Source organism: Martes martes (assembly GCF_963455335.1).
Source record: "Martes martes genome assembly, chromosome: 1".
Lineage (NCBI taxonomy): Eukaryota > Metazoa > Chordata > Mammalia > Carnivora > Mustelidae > Martes > Martes martes.
The window spans coordinates 44,297,535-44,313,872 of NC_137888.1; the positions used below are offsets into that span (position 1 = coordinate 44,297,535).

Below are 16,338 nucleotides of genomic sequence, written 5' to 3' on the forward strand. Positions count from 1 at the left end.
ATTGCACAAACGCCTGCAAATTTAATATTCCTTTAGAATGATTTGTTATATGAATGGCTAGAACTAGGGTTTCAGATGCCCTCTGTTATTCACAAACACATAATTATTTTGAGGCTACTGAACATAAATATTAGCATAGAGAAAAAAATGTTTAAGCTAGCTTACAAAAAAGCATTTCTATTCCACTTCAATTTATTTTCCCTTTAAAACAATTTAATAACTGCGTCATTACGGAATGGTATAAAATATGACAGAATAGTCACTGAACTGATTTAAGCAACAGCTTAAATAAAGGAGGCATAAAATTTCACTTTACAAGTAGTTTTTCATTATGTACCAAAATAAGCGTAAAATGTTTGCATTTCATTTTGAAGAAATTCTTGTATGTAACAACTATCAATAATTTGAAAGGAATATATCTTCTAATTAGTAATTCAGAAAGGTAATATTCTCAGAAAAACAAAATCCTTTTCTGATTCTTACCTAATATTCATCATTTTATTTATATGACAGATTTAATTCTAGTTTCTTTGTGATTTATTCAAGAAAGATATTTTAGTCTCCATAAAAATCCATTCACATGTGCCTGCATGTGTATCTTCTGTCTGTGTGTGTGTTTGTGTGCGTATTAAAACTTTTCAGATTCCAAGGCACCTGGGTAGCTTAGTCGATTAAGCATCTGACTCTTGATTTCAACTCAGATCATGATCTCAGGGTTCTGGGATTAAGCCCTGCTTTGGGCTGCGCTGGGTGTGGAGCCTGTTTGGGATTCTCTATTTCCCTCTCACTCTGTCATCCTACCCTCTCCCTGTGCACATGTACACAGTGTGCACTCTCTCAAAAAAAAAAGGTTTCCAGCTCTCACTGTAACTGAGTAGCTATTGTGACTATTTTATTTTTCTTTTTTTCATAAATCTTTCAAGGATAATGAGACCTTTACCACCTCTTCCTGTTGCTCTGTGCACCATTTTCCATTTGTGTTACCCCTTTTCCTCCCTCGCTGGGATATAATGAGGATGATTCTGCTTAACTGTTTCTGAAAAACTGAATATAAATTACATATATACTTACATGATTCTAAGTAGTGAACAGGAACTGGCTGACACGTTTAATTTACTTTCCTTTTACAAAATGCTGCAGAATAACTCTTAAAAAGCACCAAATCAGAGAGATACTTTAGGGTGACCTTCATCAGAATGATTCGGGTTGCTTGTTAAAAATGCAAGTTCCTATGCCCTAGCCAAAACCTCCTAAACCTGAACACCGGAGGTTGTAGACCAGAGGTAGGCATTTTTAACAGACTTTTCAAGTGATTCTTATTCACGTTAAAGTTTGAGAATATAGGCTTACCTTATTCAAGTCTTAGGAGTGTTGCAAATGGATTATGATGCAGTTGCTAACAATAAAAGGATATTCTTCATCCATAGAGGGAACTTGGGAAATCTTATTTTTAAAACCTCTAGCTAATTAAGATTCATGACTAGAAATGGTTTGTTTATAGAAAGACTTTTGCCTGGGTCATTAATTTTTAGAAAGGTTTATAATCTTCCAGGAATTAGATTCATCTGGAAATACGCACGGGTTTGCATACTGACACTAAAATGAACAGCTGAGTGCTTGAGTATGCTGTGAGACATTAAGGAAACAGAATGAGTTGTTAGATAAAATGTAATGTTGGGGAAAAACTGTCCTCCAGGCATCTATTTCTTTATAAAATGCTTGGAAGTGATTTTTCTTAATAACAAATCATATATACAGTTTTTTTCAAGGCTATAATTATATTAAATGGCATTCTCATATTTTTTCCTTTAGTGTTCCTTTGATTTCTCTATTTTTAAATAAAAATAATGTATTTCCTAAGGGATGACAATAATGTAGTACTTAAAAATACTTAAAAATACAGCAAAGGTTAAGAATAGAGCACTCCAGAAAAGTCAGTTTTGTGTTTTTAACTTGGGAAAGTTTTGATATGACATAATAAAATATGTTATTTTAATTTGCAAATTTATTTAATTTCCTATGCAACATAAGGCATATTCTGTACTTATAGTATGATTTTCCTGGTATTATTAACACTTCCTTTTGCAAAAGACATTTGGTATTACTGGAACCACAATGCCACTCTTCCAGCACATCAATCATTTAGAGAAAATTGGGATCAGTACTTCATACAAATATTTTGAAATGTTGTTCTTGTGAGGGCTAATATCATCAGCAGAGTAGACAATCCCAAAACTTTGGGTACTTAAAACTACCTTAAATCTGTATTAGTTATTGTGTAGTCCAATATGTCTGGAATAGTCAAAATTTACTATTTTGTTTTCCCAGCCTACTTAATAGCAATACCCCCTTCACTCCCAGTTAACCTGATTTAGATAACAAGTTATATGCTGATTCTGAATTTGACATTTTTATGTACTGGTAGGTAAAAGCCCTTTCTCCCATTTAAACATTTTCACAAATTTTTTTTTTTTCACTGTCTTATGATAGGTAGCAGAAGCACTGCCACAAGAGATGAGAGGATGGCTCTCCTGGCTTGACCTTCTCCCTCAATTTGGAGATGTTTGTGCTCACGAGTCTCATTACTTGCTGGGTCCTAGCCTCTTGTGTTGTATAGCACCTTCCTAGAATTGGGAAAAAAAAATATCTAAGAAGAAGTGTGCTACTGCTGTTTTGGTAAAAGGAGAATTTCTTGGACCTAGATCCAGTGTTCACAGGGCCCTGTATCAATACTGCAGCTAAATATAAAAGAAAGAAAGTGTTTTAGCCCCGTGGTGGGAAACTTAGCCTCTGAGGCTAAACAGATCTCAATTTGCAACCCAGCATCCTCATTTACTTGCTGTGTGATCTTGTACAACTCATTCAACCTCTCTAAACTTTGGTTTCTCTGCAAATGAGGATATTAAAAGTCCTTTATTCCTTTCCTCACAGGTCTCTTTTGAGGTATGATTGATTTAAGGTATTTATCAGAGTGCAGCACACATCGTACCTATTATTTTGACTGATACAACCACCACCACAACTACTGCTCTCAATACTCTTGCTTCCTCCAGGTAAATTATGTACTTCTAATAGGAAAATGTGAGGAAATAGTCTAAAGTCAAAAGGGATAAACATGATCACTATCCCTATCGACTGTCTTGCTCAGAGATTGAAAAAATGCAGGAAGTTACTAAACCCATTCATATATTCAATCAAGAAGTACCGCTATGCGCTAAAAACAATAAAAAGGAAAAGAATAGTGGCCAGAATATGATGTTACTTTAAACAAGCTTCTTTTCAATGGGATGTCCAGGATACTTCATCACAATTATTTTTAACTATCCACCCACCTTTTTCTTTTTCTTTCCCTATATATTAATATTTAAAATAGTTAACTTTGATAACTATATCTTAACTCATCCTGCCTAAGGGAGGAGGTGTTAAGAACAGTCCCTCGTATCACCAGGGCTCACTCAGGAGGTTGTATAGAGCAGAGGGATAACCTGGGAGCTGGGCTCAGCTGAGGAGGTTGGGCTAGCTGGGTCTTTTCATGTGGCCTTTTCTCCCAAGAAAGCATTATATGGCAACAGCAGTGTTCCAAGAGGACAAAAACCCCAATGTGAAAGAATATTTTAAGCCTCTGCTTAGGTCATGTTTGATGATGTCAGATTCTTCAAAGCAAATCAGATGACCAAGCCCAGAATCTTTGTGTGAGAAAAATACAAAAAGTAGAAGCATCAGGAGGATTAATACATTAAGAGTCATTAATATAAGCACCTCCCTCAATTATCACATAGTAATTTTTTGACAGAATGGAAATACCCCAGTAAGTATATAAAATAAGATATTTTCAATTACTATTATAGCTGATCTAGATATTAATTCTTTCATCTACTTCAGGCATGAAAAAACTTCTTGTCTGATTTCTTAGAATGGAAGGGAGAATTGAGCATTCTTGTGATGCAGCCTTAAATTTAGACCCCAAGCCTTTATCATTGGTAAGCACTAATGTTTCTATTTCTGTACAAAAAGCAAGAAGAATTATCTAGTTTTATTCTCTTTTTGTGCTTATTATGTGTGGCACTCTCATTTTTTCCTGAATAATGATATTGACTTTCCTATGGATTTCCTATTTTAATTTAAAAAAATTTGAATGACATATCTTAGTTGTAAGGAAATTAGAATAATTTGTAGTATTAAAATGCATTGCAGCAGAAATATTAGTAATGATTTTAACTGTCATTCTAAAATTTGATAATCTGTATTTGTTCTTAAAAACATTGCTATATACCTCTATATGTACAAAGGTATGTATGTCATTGTTTTTAATACAGGTATTCAAATGAACAAGGAATAATTTTTGAAGTCCTTAATTAAATCAATATCTTACTTTTTCTTATATAAAAGACCAAATAAGTCATATACTGACTTTCTCAATAATCATTTTTAGCTTGAAACTGAACTTTTAAAAATCCTTTAAAGATCTGTGAATCAATTCTGCTGGTTTAAAGAATGAACAAATAGAGGTAGCCTGGATAAGGCTTCTTAGTGGCTTACATCAATAAGATTGTTTTTATATTTTCATATTTGAAATGATTTCTTCAAAACACAAAAGCCTCAGAATAATGCTGGAGAGAAAATGTCTGATCTTAACTGAAATCTAACCTCAAGAGCTTGGGTTTTTCATTTTATAACGGGGTAGGGGGTTGGTACGGAGGAAGAATTACCTCTGTCTGAACAGTGGAGTCTTTAGATCAAACACAAGGAATAGGAGATAAAAAGATAAGCCTTAAGTAAAATATACAAAAGTGAAGCTAGTGGAGAATAAGAAAACTATTGTTTTCATGATTGTAGTGGCAAAGAGAAGGGACCCCAGAGGAGAGACAAGCAAATAAATACCCCTAAATGTCTGATTTTCAGAGTTGTTGATCTGATATCTGAGAATCAAATTTTTCCTCTCAAATGGCTCTTCTTTATAATAATAGCCTATGCAAGATAAAACTAGCTGTCTCAGAGGAAAACACATTTCTTTCTTTTGCATTCCAAATACTTTCATTTAAAAGCAAACCTCAGATACTTTAGGACAATCCTGTTTCTTGGGGAAGATAATCATTTTAGGATTTGATAAAAGTGTAACACCCACTGCAATTCCTGCAAGATGTTTCACTAGTACAGGGTTTTATTTTTTCATCATTAAAATGAATACATTATTTCTGGTTTATTCCCATTAAGAGTGTTATTATGTTGGGGGCACAGGAAGATCTCACTTTTTACCTATATGCATTTCTGAAAACTGTAAAACAAATTATTACATCATCAGAAATTGGCTCATATTTTCACCTTAACAATTTGATTGTTGGAAATTTAATCCCTGATCCAGAATTTGGCACCAGATGTTACTAAAAATAATTGATAGAATTTTTAGATTATAATAAATATTTATAATTATTGAATATTTTCTCGAGTACCATAACATAGACAAATGTGTTGAATATATCCATGATAAAGTAAGAGTTCATATTTATTGAACATTTCCTGTGTTCAGAACATTACGTACAATACTTTTATTATATCATTGAATCTTCTGTTAGATGTTATCCTCTTATTATAGATGAGAAAACTGGAAGTTAAGTAACCAATATGGAGTTGATATGATTCCAATATGATAGGAATACCTGAACTAATGATCTTAAGCACCTTGTTATACTCTGTGGCTTACAATTTAGGAGAACTAATGTATTACAGAGTATATATACAGAACATAAAATATTTTCATCATTTCACCATATAAGCATGCATATTATTATAAGAACTTACATGTAGTTAACTGCAGTTTTGCTGGCCTTCTAGAAGGAAAAGCTACCCTAGAATAGAGAAGCAGATAATGGTGGCTTGGACAGATTAGAGATTCCAACAGAAATGAAGAGTTGTGGAATATTATATGAAGAACTAACTAAAGGTTTTTGTCTAGGACCCAAACACCAAGAAATGAGTTAATAGGAATTAGATGTGGAATGTGGATTTCAGAACTGGTAGGCATAGGCAGGAATTGGATGTGGGGCAAGAATTGGTCGCGAATGGGAAATATGTAAGTTCCCTTCTCAACAGTAGGACTAAATCAGAATGCAGTTGAAAAAGAAATTCAGAGTGGGGAACAGGAACAGCGTGAACTGGAGAGCCAAATGGTGACATTGCCACAGCAAATAATCTTATCCACGTGTGCAAAAGACAGTCTGCTCTGGACCCAGAGTCTTCCTCCTCTTGTTCTTTACCTCAAAGAAACCCCAATAATCTCAACAAGTTGCAAGGAATGCTCATTCCTGTGTTTCTGGATGCTAAGAAAATTGGAAAGCATTCCAAAAGGACAACATATGATCAGTTAAAAATGGAAATAACTCTACCACTCTGTGTTTATGGTGAGGGGAAGTGGAGAAAGTACCAGGAGATGAGAGGGTGAAAAGAAAGAAAACTGAGCTTTGGATACCCCATCTCTGGAAGTCAGTACTGCCTGAGAAGGACACCAGATTAGACAGGAAATAGGAAAGAAAAAAGTAATTCATTTAACAACTTTTTAAATGCCTCCAGTATGTAGTATGTACTCTGCTGAGTGTTAAAAATACAGATATGAAAAGGCACATTGTCTGCCTTTTTATAATGCTCCTGATCTGTTTGAGGAGGTAGAGAAGTAATCATATGGAGGTGCTTTAGGAATCATGTAGAGGTGGTCACAGGATGAAGGGGTAAAAAAAAGGACATTAGTTCAGCCTTAGTTCTTGCAGAGCGGGAAGGAGAAAGGAGGTCAAGACTCACAGAGAAGATATTTGGGTTGTATCTTGAAAATTGAAAATGGGGCACCTGGGTGGCTCAGGGGGTTGAGCCTCTCCCTTCAGCTCAGGTCATGGTCTTAGGGGCCTGGGATTGAGCCCTGCACCAGGCTCTCTGCTCAGCAGGGAGCCTGCTTACCCCTCTCTCTCTGCCTGCCTCTTTGCCTACTTGTGATCTCTCTCTCTCTCTCTGTCAAATGAACAAATAAAATCTTAAAAAAAAAAAATTGAATATGGGGCACCAGGGTGGCTCAGTGGGTTAAAGGCTCTGCCTTCGGCTCAGGTCATGATCCCAGGGTCCTGGAATCAAGCCCCGCATCGGGCTCTCTGCTCAGCTGGAAGCCTGCTTCTCTTCCTCTCTCTCTCTGCCTGCCTCTTTGCCTACTTGTGATCTCTGTCTGTCAAATAAATAAATAAATAAAATATTTTTTAAAAATTGAATATAAATTACACAGGTGCATAATGAAGCATCGATATTCCAGAAAGACAGAATGACAAAACATCCTATAGTTGTGATGTAACCTAGTATATTTAGGAATCGAAAAGACGGCATTGATGCATGTGTTAGTTAGGGTCCAAGGTCCAATCAGGAGACAAACACACACACATATGCACACACACACACACACACACACACACACAATACTTTGGACAGGAAAAATTTAATATGAAGAATTATTAACTATTATAGGATTTGAATAAGTAGTAAGGATTTGAATTCTCTAGTAAATAAGAGAACTGTAAAGGAATAGCTGATGTGGGGAGTAGCTGCCACTCCTAGAGCTGAGAGAGCTTCTGATAAAATTCCTCCCCTTCCCTGAACCTTGTACCCCAGCACTGAGATCCAGAACTTGCTAGAGAGGGCATGGCTGTGGATAAATTACTGCACGACAGAGAAGTTGCTGGAATACTGACTTGATGGAATTTGTTGAAAATTTGTCCTCTGAAACTTTACCACAAATCGGTCCTCTAAGGTATCAAAGAAAGGTGTTCACAAAGAGGTATCTCACTAAACTACCAGACTACCTGGGGGTGAACAGGGGAAATGCTGGTTGCAGCTGGCCACTGTGTACTACAGGGCCAAGTGCTGGAAAACTGTCTGCTGGAAAAAGCTGATGCTGGACAAGGAAACTTCTGGCACTGTAAGAGCCTGAAGCAGTAGCAGGTGCTGTATAAGTTGCATACCTACTGGGAACAGTCCAGAGCATATACCAGAACCAGGAATGAAAACCCCTTCTTCCTCTAATGCCTCTGCATCACCCTGTACTGACAAAGATTAACTTCATCACAGCTGGTAAGGAAAACTTATTTAAATGGCCCAGCTTCATTTTCATAAAGCAAGCAATGAAGAATGAAATTTGGAGCTGAAGGGCAATAAATCGATACTGACACAATGGATTACACAATGCTTGGAGGAATTGTGAATGCTGTTGGAGAAGGAAGCCAAGGTCAGATAATCATGGACACATGAAAGGAGCAAGTGCTTAGGGAATAGTATAGTCCATATTCTATAATGTGTGAAAGAATCTTGGCTCTGGTTCCAGCACCTTATGAAAATAGGTATCCAAATGTTAAATTTCTGCATAAATCTTGAGACTGTAGATTGTAATCCAAAGAAGAAAACTGGTACTCGAAATTTGTCATGGAAACAGTTCTATTTTTCCTTTGTCAGTTCATATAGAATCCTCAGTTTCTTAGAACCATGTGTGGCATAACACACATGACTTGGGCCAAATAGTATAAATGAAATGAGCAACGATTAAAGTTGTGGTCCTGTCAAGTTTTCAGAGAAGTTCACTCCTAGTCAACAATTCTAAACAGATTCCTTTCTAACAAAATACTCCCCAAAATCCAACTCCCCTTCCTTCCTGGCATTTATCTTAATTTGTGATTATAAATCAATGCACAGTATTTGATTGAACCTGTATTCCCCACTAACCTGTAAACCTCAAGAGAAAAGAGACTATTTTCGCTCTCTGAGTAGGTTGTGGAATGCTTGGCACATAGTACAGTGTCAATAATAAATGTTTCTTGAGTGAGTAGTTGAACAAATCATTTTAGATTTTGCTGTAGTGGTCTGGATAACCTAGAAAATACTCTGTCTCTTCTTCTCAGTGCTCTTCAGATAAGAGTATCTTCATTAGTGTCATTTAAGTCTAGAGTGCTCCTGATACCAAAAAGTGATACTGGTCAAGGGTTTTACTATTTCAGTTTTTGGGTCTTTTTTGTTTTGTTTTGCTTTGTTTTGTTTTTAAGATTTTATGTGTTATTTGAGAGAAGGTTCATCAGCAGGGGGTGGCAGAGGGAAAGGGAGAAGCAGGCTCCCCACTGAGCCAGGAGCCTCCCAACCGAACCACAGGGCTCCATCCCTGGACACAAAAGTCAGATGTTTAACCAGCTGAGCCACCCAGGTACCCCATTATCAAACATTTTTATTTCCTCCTCTTATTCTCCTCGTTACTCTCACCTCCACTCCAGCACTGCACAGCTCCCCTTCCTCCAGCCACACTGGTTCCATGGTGATTGCTGTGTCAGACTTCCTCCTTTAATGGCCATTCTCTTCCCAGAAAGCAAAGAAATAGAAAGAGAAAAGGTTTGATTAAATTCTCCATTTTTTCATGGTTGTTTACAGCTTTAACTATTCAAAATATATACAGTCACAATTTAGGTAAAGTATATTTGAGTTTGAAAAATAGACTGCCAATTGAAAATATATATCTGGTATAAAAATTAATACCTTGAGCTGTGACTGTCAAAATTCTTTGAACTAATGGGCCTTTACAGGGAGTGCATTATTCAGAATACTTTAAAATATGCAAACAATGCACAAGGAGATTCATAAAGCTATAAAATTATTCTAAGCCAGAACAAAATTTCCCTGATCTTTAAAGGGATTTAGCTATTAATTTTTAAATGCTGAACATAGTTGACATTTCAAATTGAATTGTTACTGAAATAATCGAATCGAATCTCTTGGTTAAATGTTCAAAGTAGAGCCCATGAAATATGCATGTTATCAAATCAAGGCAAAAGGGCTTTCTTCTTTTTTCTTTTTCTTTTTTTAAAAGATTTTATTTATTTATTTATTTATTTACAGAGAGAGAGACACAGTGAGAGGGGGAACACAAGCAGGGACAGTGGGAGAGGAAGAAGAAGGCTCCCTGCCAAGCAGGGAGCCCGACGTGGGGCTGGATCCCAGGACCCCAGGATCATGACCTGAGCTGAAGGCAGACACTTAAGGACTGAGCCACCCAGGTGCCCCAGGGGGCTTTCTTCTGAATACATGATTTTTATTTAGCTAAAATATTAGATGCTTTTTATTTAGAAATAAAATAATCCCTTAAGAGTAAAACAGGCTTACTCTTTTAAAAAAAATTCTAGTGTGTGGAACTCAAAGGATTTATGCAGTTTTTATTCTATAGCTAATTTACTGTGTATTCACTCCTTGTGAGAAACTTGGTTTCTAATGTCAGGATAATTAGACTCTGATAGTTAATACTGGGGAAAATACACTGTCTAAAGGCATTGTTACATATCACTACTATTTCCCAAGACCAGATTTCTTTACTTGTGGTATTAAGTAAGTTAATGTGGTACATGGATGAACTTTTTATAATTTCATTCCATTTTTAATTGTGTATGCTGCTTTTCACTCTATTCAGAGAATATACTAGTTGTTTATGTTTTAGTAACCATTTAAGTTTACTTTTTATATAAATATAAGTTTGTTAAAGCAACATTTTTAAAAATCACCTATAGTAATACATATGGAACACAGATGTTCACAACCATAAGTGATTCTCTAAGACTAATGTTTGAGAAACTACTAAAAATTCTCATGGTAGGTGTTCGATAAATATTTGTTGAATGTATGAATAAATTAATGAGCAATGTGTCATTTTAGAAATTTATAGTTCTAATAAATACAATCAAGGAAGAAGTATATTTAATGTATTTATTTTTCTAGTTAATTCTTTATAATTTATTCCTAATTAGGAATGTTTCTCTACCTACCCTTGCCAAAATGTCTCATTTTCTAGGAACTTCTACACAATTCGTTCTGCCAGTGGGATCTCCCTTATAGAACTAAGAATTAAGAAAACATAACATTTACAAAATAATTTCAAAAGTGAAATTTTATTTAATGAAAACTAGATGTAGGAATTGCTTACTATGTGAGTTAAAGGTACTTTTAAATATATTTGAATATCAAAAGGTCACTTATATGTTGACCTCAGTTACAAAACAGACTGTCTGTCCTGGGATTTCTAGGTTTTAGGAATCTTAGGAAACCAAGGATTTTATAAAGTATTTCCAGGTGAATCATGCTAGTGTTGCAATTGGTATAAGTTTCTGTTGATAAGACACGAGAGAAAGAGATAGGTAGGCTTACCTTATCAAAACAGATGTCTGTGGCTCCTGCCTTTTCATACATTTTGCACTATGCTGACTCATTGGGGCCTTCTCAGCCTATCCAGTCAGCTATGTAGGGAATGTAAAGATTTTAGGGTATAGATTATTTAGAAGTAGGTGTTTTCATTTTCATTAGTTTCAATGAAACTAATTAAAAAATCAAGTTTTTATATGTCTGAGCTATAAATGTTTTTGGAAGTATACCCAAATCAGTGTAGTAGGAAGACTCATACAGGGATTAAAAGAAAAGAGTCAACACCAGATAATGCAAATTAATCTGAAAAGACAGACAATATGGAGTAGAGACCTAGTTTAGCAAATTAATAGGCCAAGAGGGAAAGTTTGCCTTGTTTTTTGCATCAGGGTATCTCAGAATGGCATTTAACACAATAGAGTTCTCTATACTGAAGACTATTTCTTCTTTATAGTACATCTTCATTTCAGACCCTTTTTTTCCTCACTTTCAGTAAATAATGATAAATTTCAAAAGTGTGCATTTAATTTATGCCAACTATCAACGTCCATCTGATTTAGCAAAACCCTAAGTAGGCAAACTCTTCATCATAAATATACATCATATAATCTCTTGAATGCTAAATTTGTTCAAATATTTATTCAGTGTTTGCCATGCACTAGGTAATATCATGTTGCATCAGAAATACAAATATGAACAAGATATAATTCATGGTCTATGGAGCTTCAGATTCAGGAGGGGAAGCTAATGTCTTCCATCTTACACATTTTAATTGCAAAATAAGAAAAAAAAAACCTGTGTGCTAATAATGTGCTAATAATAATAATAATGTCTTCCATCTTACACATTTTAATTGCAAAATAAGAAAAAAAAAAACCTGTGTGCTATATTTATAATATTGATGTTTCCAAGGAGTGTGGCCTACTTCTGTTTCTCCAACATCCCTAGCTCTTTCAGGACATGTGGTCTTGTTCTTGCTCCTTCCTCTTCCTGCAGTGCTCTGCTATGGATGCGTCATGACTGACAGTCATCATTCTTATCTCAGACCGCAGGTCAAGAAAACTTTCCTTGACTGTCTGATCTAAAAGAGTTTTCCTCTTGCCTCACTACTCATTCCATTGTATCTCTTGGTTTTCTTCAGAGCTTTTATCATTAATCAGGGTTACCTTTGTCATATGTTCCTGTTTGTTTATTATGTATATCTCTGGACTGCCATATAATTCTAGGAGGGTGAATACTGAGGACTTGGAATATCACACTAAATAAATATCACTTAATGAATGAGAAAAAAAATAATGTATATTCAGTATTTTATAATTTGCAATGTGCTTGGCTAAATGAATTCATAATGTGCATCATTTTCCTAAAATAGGGCTGCTGTGTCAGAGAAGAGGACTTGGAATTGGGGGAATTGGGGATGGAGGAGGTCGTGGGGTCTACCAAAGTACTTGTGTTCTCTGAAACAGAGGAAATCAAACTTGACCTCTTGGTATACTAGTTTGTCTACATCAGTTGTAAGGCACATTAAAATCAGTGTAATGTTAGTAATAAATGATTGACATTTGTGAATGTTTTTCTTACAAAATATTGTACAGCTAACAATATTATCTCTGTAATGTCCCTCACATATTCCTGTGTGGGGGAAGAAGAGGTATTACAAGAATTAGTAAAGCACCAGTGGCTATTTCTAAGGATGTTAGTATGATGATGATTTTGAATTACTGTAGTGTTTTTACCCTAGAATTTTTTTGACATTTTAAAAATAATTTTTATATGTTTCCGGGAATATTTTGTGCAAAGTAGGAGTATCTTGCATGTGTGTCAGACTAGAAAACAGTTTTGAGAGCCCTGCTCAAAGTTACCTTTGTAGGGAAACAAGTGTTCTGGGCAGGCTCAATAACTTAAGCTATAATTTTGCTGAGGGGAGAGAAGATGATCAATGTGTCTTTGTGTCCACAGTGCCTTATCAATGTCTGATACACTGAATATGAGCTCAAAATCATGTCAGATAATAGAACTGATTCATAAAATGGATAAGTGATATGATTAAACTGACATAACAAGACCCTATGAGACATTTGTCATAAATTGATAGCATTAATTTTGGTAGTCTAGACTTTTAAAAAGTGCTTATGGTGATTATTTACCTCCAAATACCCCATCACTAATTTAGGCATCTCGCACTAGAAAAATGGGATTAGATCTATTCTTGTTAATGATTCCAAAGTGGAGAGACTTTCCTGAGTAGGTATTGTGGTTTATAATAACCTAAACAATTCTTTGCAAACTTCACATATACACTACTATTCTTTCTTTAACTTATATCATTTCACTCCCTACCATTCTCTACTCCTATAGTAAAAATAATTGAAGTAAGTGATATTATTTATAGGAGTTTCTTTCCCCTCCAGCCTTTAGGGACTGTTACGAGTTGAATTGTGTCCCACATAAAGATGGTGAAGTCCTAACACTTATTATATGTGAATGTGACCTAATTTGCAAATAGAATCTCTGCAAATGATTAAGTTATAATGAGATCATTAGGATGGGCCTTAACCTATCATGACCCATGTTCTTATAGAAAAAGGATTTGGACAAAGACAGGAAGACAGTGTGAAGACACAAGGAGAACACTGTCTATAAGCCAAGTATCCGAGAGGGAGGCATCGAACAGATTGTCCCTTAGAAGGTATCAACCCTTCAGACATCTTGATTTTGGACTTCTAGTCTCTAGAATTGTGAGACAATATATTTTTGTTGTTTAAGCCACCCAGTTTTTGGTACTTTGCTATAGGAGCCCTAAGACTAACTAGTGAAGGGACAGATATTAATTGAGAATCATTGGTTAGGTCATATAATAACTGATTGGAATAATTTTAAAATATTCAGTTAGTAGGGCTATAGATAGAAAAGTTTATTAATGATTAAAGTAACTTGCAAATACTTTATTTTTATATAATTTACCATAGACAGTATGGAAGAGAATGTCAGGAAATATAATTTGCCCACAAGGGGCAGCTTGTTCCCTGAATGTCAACTGTTACCAAACACTAATTAATCTAACCTTAGATTTTCCCATCAGGCAGGGTGCCAGTCTGCACTTAAATTAACCACGAGTTTTTTATTGGGTTTAGGAACCTACTGTGATGTGTGTTTTGCTCACAGCATATGGGTCTTCAACTCCAGGCTTCAGATTAACTTTGACATCAGAAGCCAAAACTTCTTGCAAAATAGTAAATTATGTGCCCTCTTCTATTATCCTATCTTCTGTTATATTTTTATGAGGAGAGACTGTTTTCTTTTTTAGATAGGGCACTCCATGTCACATGTGGTGTAGATTTACAGCCAAAGTAAGAAACTATGAATGATATTACATCTGCAGTATGAGATTACCTTTTTTCCCTCAATCAGTACAGGCAGTCATTGGCAGCTGAATTGTGTGTCTTTCATCAAGCACATCCATTCACTCAACTCCATGTTTCTTTTTGACAAATGTCATATGAACTGAAAAGAATTTTAATATTGAAAATGTTTTAACCTCTCCCTTAGTTTCTCTGTAATTTGGTTTCTTTTGATTATTGCCTGTTTTATTTCTGGACATTTAAAATGGCTATCAAACAAGAGATTTAAAGAAAAGAATATAGAATTATTTCCTGAAGTCAAGGCTAACCCAAACATCTCTTACACTCAAATTGGAATTTCTAACCATTAGAATGATTCCTTTAGCTAAAGGCAAATGATGCTTGAAGGAAACCCACGAACAGGTGGTATCAGGAAGGAGAAATTTAACTTACTTAGTTCTGTTATCCAATTTCCTAGGATTACCATATATTTAGATCAAAGTCAGGAATAAATACAGTCTAAAGTAAATGCTGTGGACCGAATCTTTGTCACTCCTCAGAATTCATACGTTGAAGTTCTAATCTCCTCTGTGATGGCACGCGGAAGTAAGAGACTTTGGGAGATAGGTAATTATGTCATGAAGGTGGATCCCTTATGAACAGGATTGGTGCTTTTATAAAAAGATAGGGGAGGGGCGCCTGGGTGGCTCAGTGGGTTAAAGCCTCTGCCTTCGGCTCGGGTCATGATCCCACCGTCCTGGGATCAGGCCCCGCATTGGGCTCTCTGCTCAGCGGGGAGCCTGCTTCCTCCTCTCTCTCTCTCTTTCTCTGCCTGCCTCTCTGCCTACTTGTGATCTCTGTCAAATAAATAAAATTAAAAAAAAAAAAAAAGATAGGGTAGAGGAGTGCCTGGGTGGCTCAGTGGGTTAAGCCTCTGCCTTCAGCTCGGGTCATGATCTCAGGGTCCTGGGATTGAGTCCCACATCAGGCTCCCAGCTCAGCAGGGAGCCTGCTTCCCCCTCTCTCTCTGCCTGCCTCTCTGCCTACTTGTGATCTCTCTCTCTATGTCAAATAAATAAATAAAATCTTTAAAAAAAAAAAAAAGGGAGGGGGAGAGATGATCTTATTCTCTTTATTCTGTGAGAGTCTAGCAAGAATGTGACTGTAAACCAGGAGAGGGTTTACATCTAAGAGCCTGACCATGCTGGCATCTTGATTTCATACTTTCAGCCTCCAGAACTATAAGAAATAAAAAGCCACCTAGTTTATAGTATTCTGTATAGCAGCCTAAACTGACTAAGATACCAAAGGAACCAAGAAAGACAGTGTCCTCTTCTTATTCTTGAAAAGAAACTTCAGAGATTTTGCCACACAGTGGATTCTGCTTTAGGAACGTATACACAACTGATCTTATTGTGTTAGAAAGATGCTACTTTACTTTGCACAGGGAGAACTACATCTAATAATTTCTGTTAACATCATGGCGATTGGTTAAACTTTCTGGAAACAATTTTTTTATGTTACTAATACCTTCTTTTTATAAAACAAAATCCAAATAATTCAGAAAGGTGTATGTTAAATAAAACATTACTCTTTCATCTTCATATGACTTATATATCTCTCATAGAGATAACAAAACTGCTGAGATTTTTTGGAATATCCTTTGGAAAATACTCTATGCACATGTAAGTGTATATATGAAAGAATATTGCTATTAATAATTCATTTATAAATAAGTGTACTTGCCTCCCCTTTGCTAAATGTGTAAATTATGATTTTAAAGCAACACGTATGCCAGATTCAG

The 16,338-nt window shown here is 35.6% G+C and overlaps 1 protein-coding gene across 1 annotated transcript in view; it reads left to right on the forward strand.

The window, feature by feature from the left end:
* Positions 1–7,851: 7,851 nt before the first annotated feature.
* EPHA6 (EPH receptor A6) overlaps positions 7,852–16,338 on the forward strand; it is a gene marked incomplete at both ends in the record, with an annotated part of 631,617 nt that continues 623,130 nt past the window's right edge. The window contains 1 exon segment of the mRNA XM_080796899.1: positions 7,852–7,948. Coding sequence (XP_080653025.1) covers positions 7,852–7,948 — 97 coding nt within the window.